At 39.1% G+C, this 16,882-nt stretch overlaps 1 protein-coding gene across 1 annotated transcript in view; it reads right to left on the reverse strand.

Moving 5' to 3' along the window:
- Positions 1-11,110, reverse strand: part of MRPS27 (mitochondrial ribosomal protein S27) — a 41,994-nt gene extending 30,884 nt beyond the window's left edge. The window contains exons 1-4 of the mRNA XM_039729611.1: positions 10,959-11,110; positions 9,082-9,159; positions 3,291-3,361; positions 1,337-1,395 (exon numbers count right to left, since the gene is read on the reverse strand). Of these exons, the coding sequence (XP_039585545.1) occupies positions 1,337-1,395; positions 3,291-3,361; positions 9,082-9,159; positions 10,959-11,022 (272 nt within the window). The 5' untranslated portion in view covers positions 11,023-11,110. The remainder of the gene's footprint in view (positions 1-1,336; positions 1,396-3,290; positions 3,362-9,081; positions 9,160-10,958) is intronic.
- Between the last annotated feature and the right edge of the window lie 5,772 nt (positions 11,111-16,882).

Consider the following 16,882-nt stretch of genomic DNA (forward strand, 5'->3'; position numbering starts at 1 on the left):
TAGCAATTAAAACTATCCCACTTTCCTTTGCATGTCAGGGAAGTCAAAGGTCTCTTGAAATCCTTGACCCTAGAGGGCCCGACTCCATCATAGAGAAAGTACAGACAGGTGACATAACATAACACATTCAAGAATGTTACTAAAAGGTACTAGAGGGCTTTCATTAAACTGGCTTTACCTTCTTCTGTGGTCATCTCTGCTGTTGCAAGATGGAAAACTGATTTCTGACAACAGATTCTGGTGAGACTAGTGGAATCTTGATCAAAAGGAATCAAAATGCCACTAACCTGCCCTCTGTGAGTGATTCTTCTTCCTACTTTTATTTTTAAACTACAGGATACTGCTAGTATTCACCCATTTCTATTGCTTCCATTTTGAAGTTCCAAGGTTCGGATACTGTCCCAGTACTACCACAGAATCAGGGACATCTGAAGTCTAATGCAGTCACATACTTAAAACTGTGCATATGCTTAAATCAGCTGTCCAGAAAACATCTTAACTAAAAAACCTCAATCATTATTATTTATAAATAACTACCTGATACTATTTGTAAGGATGCTCTCTCATGCACTTTGACATGATGTGTTACTTTCTCCCTCACAAACTTAGTTCTCAAAATGTGTGTGCAACTGTCATAGAAGAACCAATTTATTCTAGTGATCAGCAATAATTGCTACCCTCTTAAAGTCAACATTGAGAGGTATTGACTTGAAACAAGCAAAAACCTGTACCAGAGAACCTGTACACTTCAATCAACACAAAAATAGTTGTCAAAAACCGTAACAACTCATGCACAATGTGAACTACACACAGCTTATCTCGGAAACATACGAGTACTAAGGGGATAATATATTTCATTCACCCTTGTATTGATTACCACAGGATGCCCATTTTCATTCTTCTGTGTTCTGAGGAAACAAGCTTCCTTAAGTCCTACACCTACACATCCAAATCCCATGTAATCAATTCAGAAAAATAATGATTCAGAGAAGAAAAAAAGTATTAGAAGGAAAAAGAGTGAACAAACATGACTGCTTATATTTTCAGCATCTCTAAAGTAAAACAAAGCTGCAGGTTGCATTAGCTGCTAACTCAGTATCTCAGATTAACATGCTTGACAGGAGACAATGCCAGAGGTCCAGAGAAGGGCAGCCACAACCATGGAGAAGTTGGCAAGAAAGCCCTTGGCTGTGAGTTGTAAGACAAGTAGATGTGCATACTTTGTGAGAGAGAAATCAAAGCCAAGAAGCTGGAAAGGGTCAGTCTTCAAAGGACAAGACTTCATGGTATTTACTCGTATGACTTAAAGTTCATGTTGAGGGGAAAAGATGCTTACTTGTAAAGGTAGTACTCGGCTTGATCCACTTCTTCTCGTGAAGAAATGTTGTCAACAAACTGATTAAAAAATAAGAAATAAAAGCTTAAAAAAGGAGCACTCACATGAAACATATTAGAAGAAAATAACAAACAACAAAATACATTTGTCTGGAACATTTAGCTGTCTGACAGTACTGGAATTCTTCATATCTCTCCTTGCTCCTAATTCTGGTTTCTTCTAGACTGCTAAAACTCAAATCTTTTTAAACTGAGACAACGCTATTCCTTAATTCTGAGAAACCCTTATTCATCTTGAAAGCCATCTGAGGATTAAACACCTATATCTCGGTATCCTGTATTTTTGCTGTTCCCTTAAATCTTTTGCTCTTTAATCACATCCTTTATTTTAAACATATATTCAGTTCCTTACATTTTTTTGTCACAATTTTGAGAGAGTTTTGACATGCCTCATTGTTTTTTTTCCCTATAGTTTGCCTGTTGTGCCTACCCATAATATATATTCTGAAGCACAGGGACAGCAAAATTTTGTATTTCACTATAATCAATGGTAAGAAAAAAATCACCCTCCCACGCTGTACAACACAATTGTCCTCTCATTTACAATCCTGTCTTGTTACAGAACTCCCAGTGCTATCAATTTCTTAGATACAAGCCAAGTTTTCAACCAGACTTTGTCTTATGGTAACAGTGAATCCTGTTCTCCTGTACATTTCACTAACATAAGCATAAAGGTGTTGGAGCACTATGGCATCTTTATAATATAATATCTTTAGTTCAGGATAAGCAAACATGTTCTCAAGGCCAGTACTTCTCAGTACTAGGCCTAATCTAAAAACAATAATTCAGCTGACTGGTATTTGGTCTCCTGTTCCTTCATTCTCTTTGCATGCTGTATACATAGAGATCTCATCTTCTGAGCATGGCAATAAACATGCCTGCGTGCTTTACCTACATTCCAGAAAGTAAGAATCTGATGCTAGCTCCAGGTATTGGAAAGTGGAGCTATTTGTCAATCAGAAATTGCTATTTCTCCAGGGAAGTCAGCCCAAAGCAGGAAAGGAATAAATCTGACTCATAAAAAGGAGAGGAACACCCATTTTCTTTGTGGACACGGTCTCAGAAGCAATGGTCAAGAATGCCTGATCTGTGTAAATGCTTGCTCTTGTAACTGAACAAAGTGTTCAGTCACTCCTCAGTTAGTGGTGCAAATTATCCCATTAGTGGTATGACTGAGATAATTCAGCTTCTCTGGATAATTTTGAAGACTGAAACTAGTTTGTTGTCTTGTTTTTTAAACAAACAACTTATTTATTCTCCTTCTTCATTACAAACACTCATCTACAGAGGGAATTTAAAAACATGTATCTCTGCTTTTCCTCCCCTTTTCCAGATTAACCCATCCAGAGGATGGAACTGGTTATCCTTCCCAGTAAAAATAATGGCTTTGCTTAACCCATGTCAGCATTTGTTCTGCCTCAGTCTGCTGCAGTGAAGGAAAGCTATGAAAGCAAAATATGTCCACCTCCGCCTCACTCTGAAAGAAGCCTGGAACTGGAAGAAGATAGACAGTGCAGTGTACTAATTCAATGCATTCCCTTAGTAGCCTGGGCTCTTTTGCAGTGCCTAAGGAGGTTGTAAAGCTCTCACAAAGAAACCATAGGAAGGAAGGAAACACATATTAGGGAAATAGACAACCCAATAACAGTGATCACCAATTTTACTGAGAAAAAAAAGAAGACAGGGTTTTGAAGACCCTGTGATCTGGGTACTAACTAATGAGTACAAAGTATCAATAAAACAGCTTTATACAGCAATTTAATAGTATAACAAGACATTTATGATTCTGGAACTGCTAACAGAAGTGGTATCATTTATCACCTCTCAGCTCACTTCACTACACAAGCATTCCACAGTCACTTCTACCAGTTTATGATTGGGATTTATTTCCTTACCCGGGCTACTGTCAAAGAGCTGACAGGCAGTTTTCTTTCATAGGTTCTGTCCATTAAGTGGGCTAAGTCAGCTGGAGAAAGCAGAAAAAGTACGTGTTTAATCAACTGGCATACCAGGAAAATCTGCAGAGCCATCATATAACCTAGAATAGAACCTATGTCCATGAAATCAAATTCGAGGCACTTCCATTTTAAAATTGTATGAAAATATACTTTCAAATATTGTTGAACACTTTAACAGAAATATCACAAGAGAAAATTCTCAACATGATCCTAACTTCCAAAAAAAAAAAGTAAAAAAAAACCCTACTCTATAAAGTGCTGGATGAAATTAGTATAACTAATATAAGTCACCTAAAACAAAAAATTAGCAGGCATCTTTAAAATTCCCATTTGCTTTCAAGCCTAGCATATGCTGGACAGTGCTTTAGGCATGGATTTTTATTTTAGAGTAACACAATGAGACATAGAAACATGTAGTAGCATACTGATAAACCTTACAGTTACAAACAGCAATCCAATGAAATCCCATTAATCAAATCGGGCACTGCACCAGTAAGTAGCTTTACAGCATTCTGCTTCAGCAGTCATATAACAATATTAATCTGACCATGCAGGAACTTAAACTTCTGACTGTCGAACAGGCAGCCAGCCATTGCATTTAATGAATTAATTGGAAGCTAAATTAATTTAATTTGGAGTTTTAGCTTTGTACCGTTCCTGGAAAATAAAGATTATTCAGAAAGAGTAAGCTGCTCAACATATGCTTAGTGTCATCTGTTTGACCATGAACTGAAAATATCAAATCTATAAGCTTTAGAGACTTCAACCATATTCTTTCTTGCTATTCTCCTCCATCTTGAGGACCAGAAAACTAACATATTCCCTCTGCAATATTTGGAGCTTGCTTCCTCCTTTGCAACTGTTACTCAGTGGGTCACCCCTTTGACACCTCACAATAAAGCCCGCTGGCCATCCTTGGCCAGCTGATGGGCTGGCTCGTTTTAAAATTAATTTTCCAAAAAGGTCAACCTGCCTCCACACCCGTCAGTGAAATGTAAGATAAGCAGAAACTGCAGCACTACATCAGAATGAACTAACCCTTCTAGTCTTGCAAATTTGTCAGGGGCAGGAAATAGCACTGCATCAGTAAAATGCTCTGTCTCTGAGGGATGCGGTCCACAAAATAAGTGATATCCCTATTTATTACTTTTAAAACAGCTGTATCACAGTGAACACTGGAGGGTACAGTTTTAACAGCACAAATGACATTCATTATATGTAATCTGTCAAATTACAGCACATGGATGAAGTATTCAGTAAAATGACAGAGCCCTGACTTGGATAAAGCAGTTGACTCCTAGTCTATAACATGCTGTTGTCTGCCACATAGCAGTATTCCTTGTTTACTTAACAACTTTCCTCCTGTGGAGTTCTTCAAACACAAAATAAGCATTTATCTTCTGCTGAGGAAAAGCAAACTTTTCATGACCAAGAAAGCAAAGAGAAATTTGTGGCAAAGTTTGTAAGGCCAGTACCAGCTCCTGCAAAAGACAGCATAAGATGCTGAAGTGATGTGTGCTATCAAGGAAAATGCTTATGCAAGTTAACCACTAAAAAAAAATGCAACTTTTTTAATGGTAAAGAAATTTATATGGCAATACCCTTAAAAGCAATGCTTATACAAGTTAACCACTAAAAAAAAAAAAGCAACTTTTTTAATGGTAAAGAAATTTATATGGCAATACCCTTAAAAGAAGTGTCTAAATGTCTTTGACTCTGTATTATCCATCTCTCCGTAAGTCACAAAGGTCATGATGAAGCACATGGGTAAAGGCACAGGGTGCCTTTACTTCCCAGTAGTGCTACAATTTAGAGAGAAGGGATGCTGTGACCAACCAGCTTATCCCGATCAAAGCACAGGGCAGGTCTTGCCTAAATGAAGCCAACTGTCACCCACCATTCTTAATCTCAATTCTGAAACAGCTGGAAAGACATGTTTGTTTCCAAATCTGGTATCTTTGATGACACAGCAATGTGGACCTGAGAATCACAGTTCATTTATCTATTCCAGAACTGTTTTAGTTATGCAGAACCTCCCACATCTAGAAGGTGATCCCTATGACTATTGTGGGCCACACTCAAGTCCTGAGCTTGGCATTTCTTTTGTCTAGGTGCTCATGAAGATTAAGAGCCTGCTCTAGAAAACACTGACTACTTTAGTAGAATATAAACCAAATTAATACAATACCATGAATACAAGATCACACTGTTAGCCTTTATACAATGGCTTCCTCTGAGCATCCTCTGAGAGATTTCACACATAGAATTTTAATGACTGACCTTTATTGCTGCCTGCAAAGCTGAAACTCTCCATCAGATTTACATATGGAAAGCACTTACCTATTGAACTCCATATAAACATTAAACACTTATCATCTCCAGTGTAAGAGTCACAACAAAATGGGCTGCTTAAATCTAAAATAATAGCAGACAAATTAAGATAATGGAAAATTTAGCTTTGTTTTCAGACAAGTTGCAGTTTCTGCAATAGTATTATTACGGGAATTAATTGCAATGAGTAATTACTTCCTAGACTGTTTTCTGTGAAGAACACCTAAAACCAGACTTTTTTTCTCAAATTCCTAATTTTTGTAAATCAAGTTTGCTCCATAAGTTGCTATTCAATAATCAAGACTGAAGTTTCTTCTTAGTTAAAGCATCCTGACAGCAGTACTCGAATGCAAGCATGTGAACACCCAAGTCTCCTAGCATTGCTGGCAGTAAAACCTGAGTGCTTACATTCAGTATAAACCAAGCCAATATTTTAAGGGCCAAGTCAGAATTCTATGTATATTTTAAGAGATACATACTGTAAATCCTTTTGTCTGACTCATCAAAAAAACCACTAGTCTATACAATCTCTCATATATGCTGCCTAAAAATACATTTCTACAGAATTAACTCTAAAAATTTAATTTCTCTAAAAATGTATTACTGTATGTTCAAGAACTAAAATTAACTAAACAAACCATAAATATAACTTCAGTCATTCAATTTCAGGCCATGACTTCACAGAGGTCTTTACAACACTGGTATATGAGACATCACGTCCACTTTTGTTTTCATTTGTCCATATTAACTCAGTATCTTGTTGCCTGCAACAGGGTGGCTCAGGACAATGACAGAAAATACTGACCATCACCTTCCAAGTCAGTGATTATGACTTGTAGTACCAGTTTCGTGGCCTAGGAAACCATCATAGTTTCAGTTTGATTCACAGTGTGTATCAACCCACAGAATGTAGCCACACCAACAAGCAGCACACTATCAATATGGGACATATTTGGCCACCATATAACATCACTTTTATTCTACTTACACCCTTGTATTCTTAGAAATGGTTCACTCAAGACAGAGGTCTGATGCAGTGATGAGAAATGACAATAAAACTGAGATGCAAAGTCTAGCTATCCTGTGTGTGATGGGCAGAGCTAACACCTTAATTCACAGGCTAACTGGTGCTACAAAGAAAGCCTTGTTTTATTTTAAAGACTCAACTAAAATATAAAGGCCAAGGTAAGTATTTTGCCTGAAAAATTTATTTGTTCCACATTTATCTCTGTTTCCACATAACTGGAAAGAACAACAGCTTTGTACTGAACAAGGCTTTGAATGGAAAATTATTCATGTCTGTAAGGGCAGCACTGCCACCTGGTGTTGCAAATGAGCCAACTAGGTAATGCGAATCTTTTAAAAAAAAAAAAAAAAGAAATTTCCTATCTCACCTGGATTCTGCCATCCCCTGGGACTCTGGTTTCCTTTGTACTTCATTTTTAATAAATGGAATCCAAATTACTTCTAGGCAGGCATCTTCCTACCAACAAGCAATTTGCAAATTCCAAATTAACACGTTTTCAATTCCTGTCTTCTTGAACAAAAGCATTTTGGTACACAAAATACAGTCTTGCTCTTTCCTATACATTTTTCAGCAGTGAAGTTTGCTAAACTCATTCATATCTGGATTCTAAACTGTGAAGACAATAGTCTTTACAGTGAAGACAATAAAGCATGTCTCGCATGCACACAGTAAATGCATTTGTGTCTGGGATAGCACATCACTGCAGCAGAGAAATGGAACTGACTTTACATCAAAAAATACTTCTTTTGCCTTTAAAAGTATCCTCACAACATAGTTTTGTGTAACAACAGTTCTAAAACAATGTCTGAAACACAGAAATAAAAGAGCATTTACTCAACACAAGGAACTCACTCTAGCTGTAATCACCAGTTAGTAGAGACAAGATTATATGTGCAACCAGCGTCTGAAACACAGAAATAAAAGAGCGTTTACTCAATACAAGGAACTCTAGCTGTAATCACCAGTTAGTAGAGACAAGATTATATGTGCAACCAGACAACTGACAGCTCCAGAGCAGACGTCTGCAGGGCTGTCTCCTCTCTGAAAATGCTAGTACAGCTGACACCGTGCTAACTTGTTTTCTCTTTTTTGTGAACACAAAATGAAAATGCAAAGTAGTTCTTTGAAAATCATGGAACAGACATCTGCTCTGGCTCAAGACCATCAGCAGAAGAGCAGCAAGAACTGTTCCTGCCAAACACTCACAGAAGGTCTTGCCAGGCCCGCAGAAAGCCAAACATGGACTGTAACAGCATCAGCACAATGTTTTTTTCTACAATGGATTTCTATCGTCTATGACACTTGCCATTTTCACCTGGAGGTGTGACTAGTCCAAATGCATCCCAGGGCACAAATCTGTGGCTCCAGCCCAAAATACACAGCATGAGCAGTCCTATTAACAGCAAAGTGTAACATGGTATTTACAGTCTCTGCAGGATCCAAGCTACATACATAAGGACCCACTGACTATTTCTCATCCATGTAGAACCTAATTCCCACCTAAATCCTCATAGACAAATAAAAGAAACAAATTAGTGCATTAAAACCAGTCTGATTATTTTGTCTGTCCTCCTGCCTGACAAAAACTCCTGAATTTCAGCTGATGATTCTTCTTACAGCCTCATAATCTGTGTTGAAATAACAACCACAGTTCAGGGGCCCAAAAATGAGAACAGACTGTGAATAATGGAGTCTCCAAAACACCTGTGGCACAAAATAAAAAAAGACCAACATCTTTAGCATGGAAAAATGCTTTGCAAGATGCTTTTTATTTAACAAAGTCACCAAAAAGATAGTGGAATTTCAAACATAATCTAGACAAATAATTTAGCTATAAAATTTGTACAGCAGATCTCAGTACCATGTGCAGATACAGTTTAACATATAACTTCTTGAAAATAAAAAGTTTAGCTTCATTCTCCCCCATCCCCCTAAAAAAAAAATCTGTAATTCAAGAGGAAACTTCAAACCCTGAGGAAAATTTCACCTTTAAAAAGTGTTTTTAAATATAATTGTCCTGTAATACTTATAGAATAGCTTTTTTGTCACACCGCAGTAGTGTTAAAACAATGTCAATCAAGACATCAGTCAGAGACAGTCACACACTCTGGATTTTGTGAAAGAAAAAAATGAGCTCGTAGAAACTGTATATTAAGTAAACAGGCAAATTCAAATGTGTTTCTGCACTATGGCTTTGAATACATATGACAAATTTCTAAACATGTTGAGTGCTTTTTGACATAGATGCTCAGAAGCATATTGTTTCATACCCTTTTTTATTCTGAAGGTCTTACAGATGGTAAGGTAAACAAAAATGAGCTCAGGTTAATTAATTAGACAAAGTGGAGACAAGAAACAAACTCTTCTCACCCAGGTTATGCTCCTCTTTTTTTCTCTTTTCCCATTTTGAGCTATCCACATAGGCTGAAGAAAGAAGAGATCTTCGACCTAATTAAGAAGGAAAACACTATGTAAACTGGGTTACTTACACAGCTCTACACAAACATTTTATTAGGTACACCTTCTTCTGTCACATTTGCAAAGTGGAATGCATTAAACTGTCTTTACGTCAGTAACTACTACTGTAACAATTCAGATTCCTTATATGTGGATCATCTATTACATTGTAATATGTAAAACTGAAGAGCTTTCCCCAGAAGTTTTTTTTTCAGCATGAAACGTATTTTCAAACCTAAACTCCATATTTAAGAAAATACCAAATTTGTAAAGGTAGAAAAAAACCTTCAACAATAAAAGCAACTTCCTTGTGCAGAGGTTTTGTATCAGTTAGCAATTAGCTAAATGTTAAAAAAAATATGGGGGAAAAAAACCCCACACAAATATGCTTTCTTGTTGTTGCTGAATAGTTATTTCCACCCATAAAGGCATGCCTCACTGAAAATATTTTCATTTTTATAATCTCCACTCTTTCACCTCCTATGAACTGCAGATTCACTGAAACATTTTTGAAAGCTTTTTCCAAACACTCTTTGTACCACAAAAACTGCTCAAGATGCTGTGCTAGCTTTTGAAACAAAACAGAAAATGCTTCAGCTGCAAGTATTTTGAAGAATTTGTGTATAAGTCATAAATGATGAGGTCTTGAAAATGCATGAGGAACATCTGGATAAAATTTGTTGAAGGAAGATAGAGAAATACATGCAGAAGGTCCCAGGAATTAACGTTATGAAATGAGAATATTTTAAAAATAAATAAATACTACAATGCTACACTAAAGTCTTAGCAACCACTTCAAAGCCTTAATCTAAATATCTTTATCTATCTTCTAGCGCTAAAAGTTTCCTTTTGGTTGTGAAACAATTTTTCCTTCTTATCACCCTTCTGACATGCAATTATACCCACAAATCCTGCACCGAACACCTCAAGAAACTATCACCAAAAAGATTCAGAATCCAGAATTCCGCAGTCAGTCTTCAAAAATATGTACAAGACCTTACCAAACAGTTAGAAAATAAAAATAATAAAAAAGGTATTTCTAGTTGGTTGGCGGTGTTTCCTTTAGCAGTCTTTTTCCTTGTGTTGATAAAAGCGGCACACAAAAGATTCGGGGGCTTTGGTGCGGCGGGTTTTGGATCTTTTATTGGCGGTTTTTCCCCTCAGCAAAAACAAAAAGCCATTCATTCATTCAAGGCTAGCGATGCCACTAGCAAGCACGAGGGTTCCAGCGCCTTTCCGCAGCACGGGCCCTGCGTGCGGGAGCGCTGCGCTGCGGGGCCCCGAGGCCGGGCCCGGAGCCAGCGGCCCGGCCGCGCCGCGCGTCCCCGCTGCCAGGAGAAACGCGCGCCCGGCAGGCGCAGCAGCCGCCCACCGCCACCACACTGCACCCAGCCTTTGGGTCAGTTCTTCCCAAAGGTCAGGCCTTTGGCTTTTCCAAAACACCAGCCCTGGCGGCGCCTCTGTCACCGCCGGTACCAGTTTTCCTGCCGCGGGTCTGGCGGCCTCACGTAAAATTCCGCGTGGCTTTTTCGCCCTAACCCAAAAAGGGAGGTCGAGCTATGAAATCGGTTCGGAGGATTACCTATTAAAAAACAAACTGCGAACAGTCTCCTGCACTACATACTAGCCATTAAATGTCATCTGTGCTATCTCCAACACATGCACACAGAAGTAGATGAAGAGGGAAAGTCCCTGCCCAGCACCCCGTCCCTGCTCATGCTCCCCACCGCAGCCGGAGGCAACCACGACGGCCAGCGCCGCGCCCCCCGCCCCGCCAGCAGCGCACCGACCTGGGGCCGCGCTGAGGGCGCTCCCGCTGCAGAGCACGGCGCGCCGGAGCACGGGGGCGGCCATGGCGCCGAGGCCGGAGGAGGCGGGCGGCGGAGCGGGGGGACTACGAGCGCCCCGCCCCGCGGGCTCGGCCGGGAGATGGCGGCGGTGCTGGCGGGCGGCTCCCGCAGGTACCGCGGCTTGTGCGGCGGGGGTGGGCGCCGGGATGCCCGGCCGGGGCGCGGGGCTGCCCGCTGTCTGCGGAGCTGCCGGAGTACTGCGGCTCCCGGCAGGCCCGCCCGCCGCTGCCAGCCGTGTGCCTGACGGGAGCTGTAGTTCTTGCGCGGATGGCTCGCTCGGCGCGGGGTGTTGTGGCGGGGAGCGCCGCGGATTGTGCTGCGGTGCACAGGCCGAGCTGGCTCGGCAGAGGTGCCCTGCGGGTGGAGACGGTGTCCTAGAATCGGTGAAGCAATCACACAGTGGCCTGGGTTGGAAGGGACCTTAAATATCATCCACTGCGAACCCCGTGCCGTGGGGACACCTTCCACTAGACTGCATTGCTCAGAGCCCCATCCAGCCTGGCCCTGAGAATGTCCAGGAAGGCTAGATCTAGCTTCTGTGGGCAGCTTATTCTGCTGTCTCACCACCCTCCCAGTAAAGAATTTCTTCTTTACATCTTGCCTAAACTTATTCTCTAATCAAAGCCTTTGACTCCAGTGGAAGGCCATTCCCACGTGTCCTAGTACTACAAGCCCTTGTGCACGTTCTACTCCAGCTTTCTTGCAGGCCCCACTGAAAGGCTGCAGTAAGGTCATCCCAGGGGTACTGTTAGTGACAGTAAAAAACCCCAAAACTAAACAAATAAACGTGCAGCTTCATAAATGTGTATGTGTTCTGGGAGACAGCCTTATCCAGACCCTGGAATTCAGAGATAAGGAAAAAGGGTACATGGAAAAGAGGTATAGCAGAGGGCTTCCCAGCCTAGGCCCTGTCAGGGCTCCTATCCTGCTGTGCCAGCAGTACTGAAAGTTTCACTCAGGTTACACCTATATTATACCCCTGAGAGACATGGAGAGATTCAGAGATAAGGAAAAAGGGGCACATGGAAAAGAGGACTTCCCAGCCTAGGCCCTGTCAGGGCTCCTATCCTGCTGTGCCAGCAGTACTGAAAGTTTCACTCAGGTTACACCTATATTATACCCCTGAGAGACATGGAGACTCCTCTGTCTGAATGGCTGTGTAAAGGGTTGCAGTGTGTCTGACACTAAGCAGTTTGGTTGGTTGAGTTCTCTGAGATAATCTGGACTACCTCTCATATCCATCTCCCTCCTTTATCCTTGGCAGTCCCTTTGGTTTTGAAACATTTCCGTAATACAATACTGTAAGGTGTGTGTCTAAGGAAGCAGTACAGTTCAGCAAGTTGGATTCAAGAAAGATAAAATTCTACTGCTCCAGTCTCTCTATTGACACTGGCCACTGAGTGTCCATGATGTGTGGTGCACTAGTCCCACCCCAGGCACCAGCATGAGTGCTGCACCAGCTTTGGAGAGGCTCATAACAAGGATGGTCTTTCAGTGTTAAACCAACAGAGGTCTGCAGGAAGGAAATGTCAGTGTAATACAGGTCAATTTCATGCTGAATAAAATTTATTTGTTTACCCATTGGAACTGTTTCAATTAAATTTAATGGATAAATGTACCATTTAATGGATTTTTTTTCTTCAGGTTTTATGAAGCATGTCATTATCATGCTTCACTTGCTTAGAAAACAAGTGTTTTTATTCACATGGTCAGTTACATTTTCCTAGGGATACACAGAATAAACAACCTAAGTCAGTTCAATACTTGGTCTAGTCTTTTAATGGTTAGAATAATTCCTTATAAGCCAAAACCTTAAAATATTAGATTGTAATTAGATTGTAATTAACAGTATAAGCTGTTATTGTGGCTCTCTGTTACAAAGTCAGTAATTGCAAATAAAAATCCTCTGGACACCTGTTTTTATGAGAGCAAAAACTTGTCAAATACCTTTTGCATGATGCTTGTTTTAAAGCAGCTTGCAACACAGTACAGTTAAAATCAGCACCCATAGTTAGTTTTGACATCCTGGATTCAGTGGCTGTCTTACCTCTGATGTCTGTACTGCAGCAGAACATTACTAGGTCTCCAGAGTGTTACTATAATCCAAATAATACACTTGTTTTTATAAATTAAAAAAATAAGCTTTTTGTGACTTCCTACTGCATTTGGAGCTTCCAAAATGTTTAATTTTATAGTAGCTAGGACAGCACTTGTGTTTGTAAGCAAGTTTTGCCACTAGTGAATTGAGGCAAACAAAGGAAAACAAGACAAATTCTTATAAAGCTGTAAAGGAGGGAGCAGGAATTTTGTGCAGAATCTTCTTGTACCTTGGCTTAGTGGAGAGGAATGTAGCCTCTAGTTTTAGTTTTGCACATCCAATAACTAGATACTTCTTCGTCCTTGTACACATAATTTCTGGAAAGCTGTGACACATTATTTTGGTTGTTTTGTCAGTGATGTGAGTAACTGCAGTTTTACAGTCTGTTTTTTAGTGTCCTGTCCCAGTGGTCTGGCATCACACAGTTGTCTGTAATTCATACTTGCTAGGTTCCATACTATTAAATCATACAGTGTAACATAAAACTTGACCTTCCTCTTTTTTTCTTATGGCAGGGAAGCGGTATCTGCTAACAGAAGAAGATATAAAGTTACAAGAATTTCAGCAGATGAAAGTGGCGATTAGAAATGAGCTTCATGGCAATAAAGGTATGCCATTTATTTCATAGTCACCACTTTAGCATGAGTCTTGGGAAACAAACAGTCAAAGTCGTAATAATATGATACCAACTGACTTCATTTAAAGAAACAAATTATGTCTTCCTCTTGCAAATTTTGTACTTAATTATTGGAAGATCTGAGGCTTTGCAGAATGAAATGTAGTATTACTTATGCTGTGTTGAGAATACGTGTTGAGAAGCTTTCATGTATGTAAGGTGTTTATACAATACCTGAAATGTTTCTGCCCTCACTTTTCCAACTTTGTCAGATAGTCTAATAGAAAGAGGTATTTCAGTCTACAAACCTTGCTTCAAGTATAATTTCAGCACAGAAAGTTAACACAAAACTAAATAGTTACCTTACCATCCAGAAAAGGTCTTTCACAGTATTTTTTTTTTAATTTGCTCCCTAAATTTTGTTAGCATATTTAGGTTTGATTTTTTTTTTTTTTGCCTAAGGTGAGTTCTCGGTTGTACATCTGATTCTAAATGATATATGCTACTCAGAATATGAAAAATTAATTCCTGTTTTCCAGGTTAATGTAGGAGCAGGATCAGTGGATTTTTTCTGGTCTTGCCATGCTATTTAAAATGTATACAAATTCATTTCTTTAAGAAACATAAGTATAAACATGAAGCTGCCCTTGTTATTTAAAAAAAACAAGGTAAACTCCTGGTTTATCATGCAGGGGTGTGCTAGTGATAGAAATTAACAACTCTTCCAAAGGTTGTAGTTAATTTTAAGGCAAGAAGAGACAAATAATCAGATCTAGTGTTATATAAACCACTCTTCTGGGACAGAGAGGGAAGTAAAATAATCCTGATATTTTTTCTGTATTAAATAGAATTTAAATTGTGCAGTTGTAAGTCATAATATCATTATATTTTGCTGGGATAATGATATACTCATATTGTAATTTATTCGTCCCATACTTGAGAAACATTGAAATTTCTCCTGGGGGTCAATCATTTCTGCTAAAGCAGGTTAGTAGAAGCCAGATATTTTGCTTTGTAGGTCACAGTTGACCTTCTGGTTTTGTGCAAACTGAATCCTTTGAAAACTAATGAAAACATTGTTCCAAGCACCTATTTGTCTGTATGTGTGTTGGTTTCTGTATGTAGTGTTTAATGTTATACTTGAAAGTTGAAAAGAGCTATGGCTAGTAATAAACTTTGTTTAGAAAATTTAGGGAAAGCCGTAATAACTGTTATACAAAATATATAATACCTATTATTTATTGTTGTTATGAGGCAAGTATTAACTATAATTATTTTACTGTAGTCACAATAGTTATACTATTGGCAGTTATTAATTTAGCTAGAATACTGTAAATACAGTTCAGATGCCAAATATTTTTTTAAATTCCTGCACACTTTTGAGCACATCACAGCCATTATATGTGCATACTTGTATATATGCATTCATCTGGCTTCACAGGCTTCAATTCTGCACCTCAGTCTTGAGTAAGGACTTGTATTTGCATGTTGCCACAGATGTGTATTAAGTAACTGTACACATTGTTCTCCAGGGTGCCTGCTCTGCACCTCTTGTGCAGGTTACTAGCTTGGGAACAGCAGTGACCCAGCAACTGCTGCAAAGAAGTTAATTTCCCAGCCCAAGATGCTGGCAGCACCATGAGAGGAATGGAGATGCTAGGTGGTACATGTGGTTTTAATCTTGTGCATATCTGAGTCAGAGGCTTGAAATTACCAACCAAAGGACTAGTCTTTCTGCTTGCTTTGTCATAGGAAAATGTGCTGGATAGAGAACCCTCTCTTTTAGAGTAGAGGGGTACCAACTCCAAGTTTATGGCTATTTAAAGAAATAGGTAGATTATGTTTGAAAGTCTTTGTGTGTTCATCAGCTGTGAAGGAATTTAAGTCTTCTGTCTGAACAGTATTCTTATGGTCATTTGAATGCTGAGTGGAAATGGTTTTGTTTGCTTGCTTGCCTTGTAGAAACAGAGCATAAAATGTCACAAAACTTTGTTCCTTGTTAAAACTTTTGCATTACCTGATATGCTCTGTAACATATATAGTGAAATTATTCACAGTAAGCATCTCCTTGGTTTTCTAAGTCTGACATGACTTCATGGGGACATATTGGCATGCTTGTGTGTTAGAAGTTTTATGTAATTTTCTTGGTGAAAAAAACAAGAGTTCTGCTTCACTGAGTCTCCATGTTTCAGGTAGTAACTTTGTAACACAGGTAATGGACTGTCGTTGTATGTGTTTTATTTTCAGATCAATATTTTAAAAATATTGAAGAAAAACTAAAGAAAAATGGAATCATTCTCAGAAATGAATTAAAAAATTTGCTGCATTTATGTCAGAATTCATCTGATGTGGAGCTAGCCAGAAAAATTATTTACAGGTATTTTTAACAATCCAGGTAACACTCTTTTCTGTCTTTATCTTTTTGCTTTTATTAGATCATCCCAGGCTATATCTGTAGGCGAGGTCTTGCCCTAATTGCAATATGCATAGTTAATCCCTTAATTTAAGGCTGTATTTTTATTTAAATACTTTGGATCTTCCAACCCATTAGAGACTCTCAGGTCAAAGGAGGGTTAAGCTATGGGAGCAAAGTGGTTTCCTACAGTATGGTGAACCAGAGAAAAAAATTATCCCACAGCTGCGAGGCAGAGGTGTTCTGGGCCATTCCAGCCAAGACATGCCTGGTTATAAACTGGCCTGCAACCAGTAGTCAGTAGCAGAAGGTTTTATGAATGGAAACTTTCCCAGCTGGTACAATATAGGGGCTATAAAGGAAAAAATGAAATGCTTTATCTTTTTTTGAGCTATTGCTGCTAAAATAAACTGCTGCATCTTCCTTTGCTGTTGTTCCGTGAATAGAAGGTAAAGTAGCTCAGAATTTTCAAGGCAGAGACCCATTCTATTATTTGTTCAATGAAGGTTACTTTATTGGTAATAAAAGAGATTGTTTATTACCAGTTAATTTTTTTGTTTGATCAAAACAATAAGTTTCCTTAAAATGTATTTCCTGCTATCTATATATCTTTGGCTGATGTAGCTAGGAAAGTGTGCCTCTGTCATTGCAGCTACAGATCTTGCTGTCTCTTTAAAGCTGTTCTCCCTTGGCAAAGTCCATGCCCTGTGTGATTAATTTTTAAATCTTTCCCATAG

This window comes from Passer montanus, unplaced genomic scaffold (assembly GCF_014805655.1).
Source record: "Passer montanus isolate IOZ18808 unplaced genomic scaffold, ASM1480565v1 scaffold7, whole genome shotgun sequence".
NCBI lineage: Eukaryota > Metazoa > Chordata > Aves > Passeriformes > Passeridae > Passer > Passer montanus.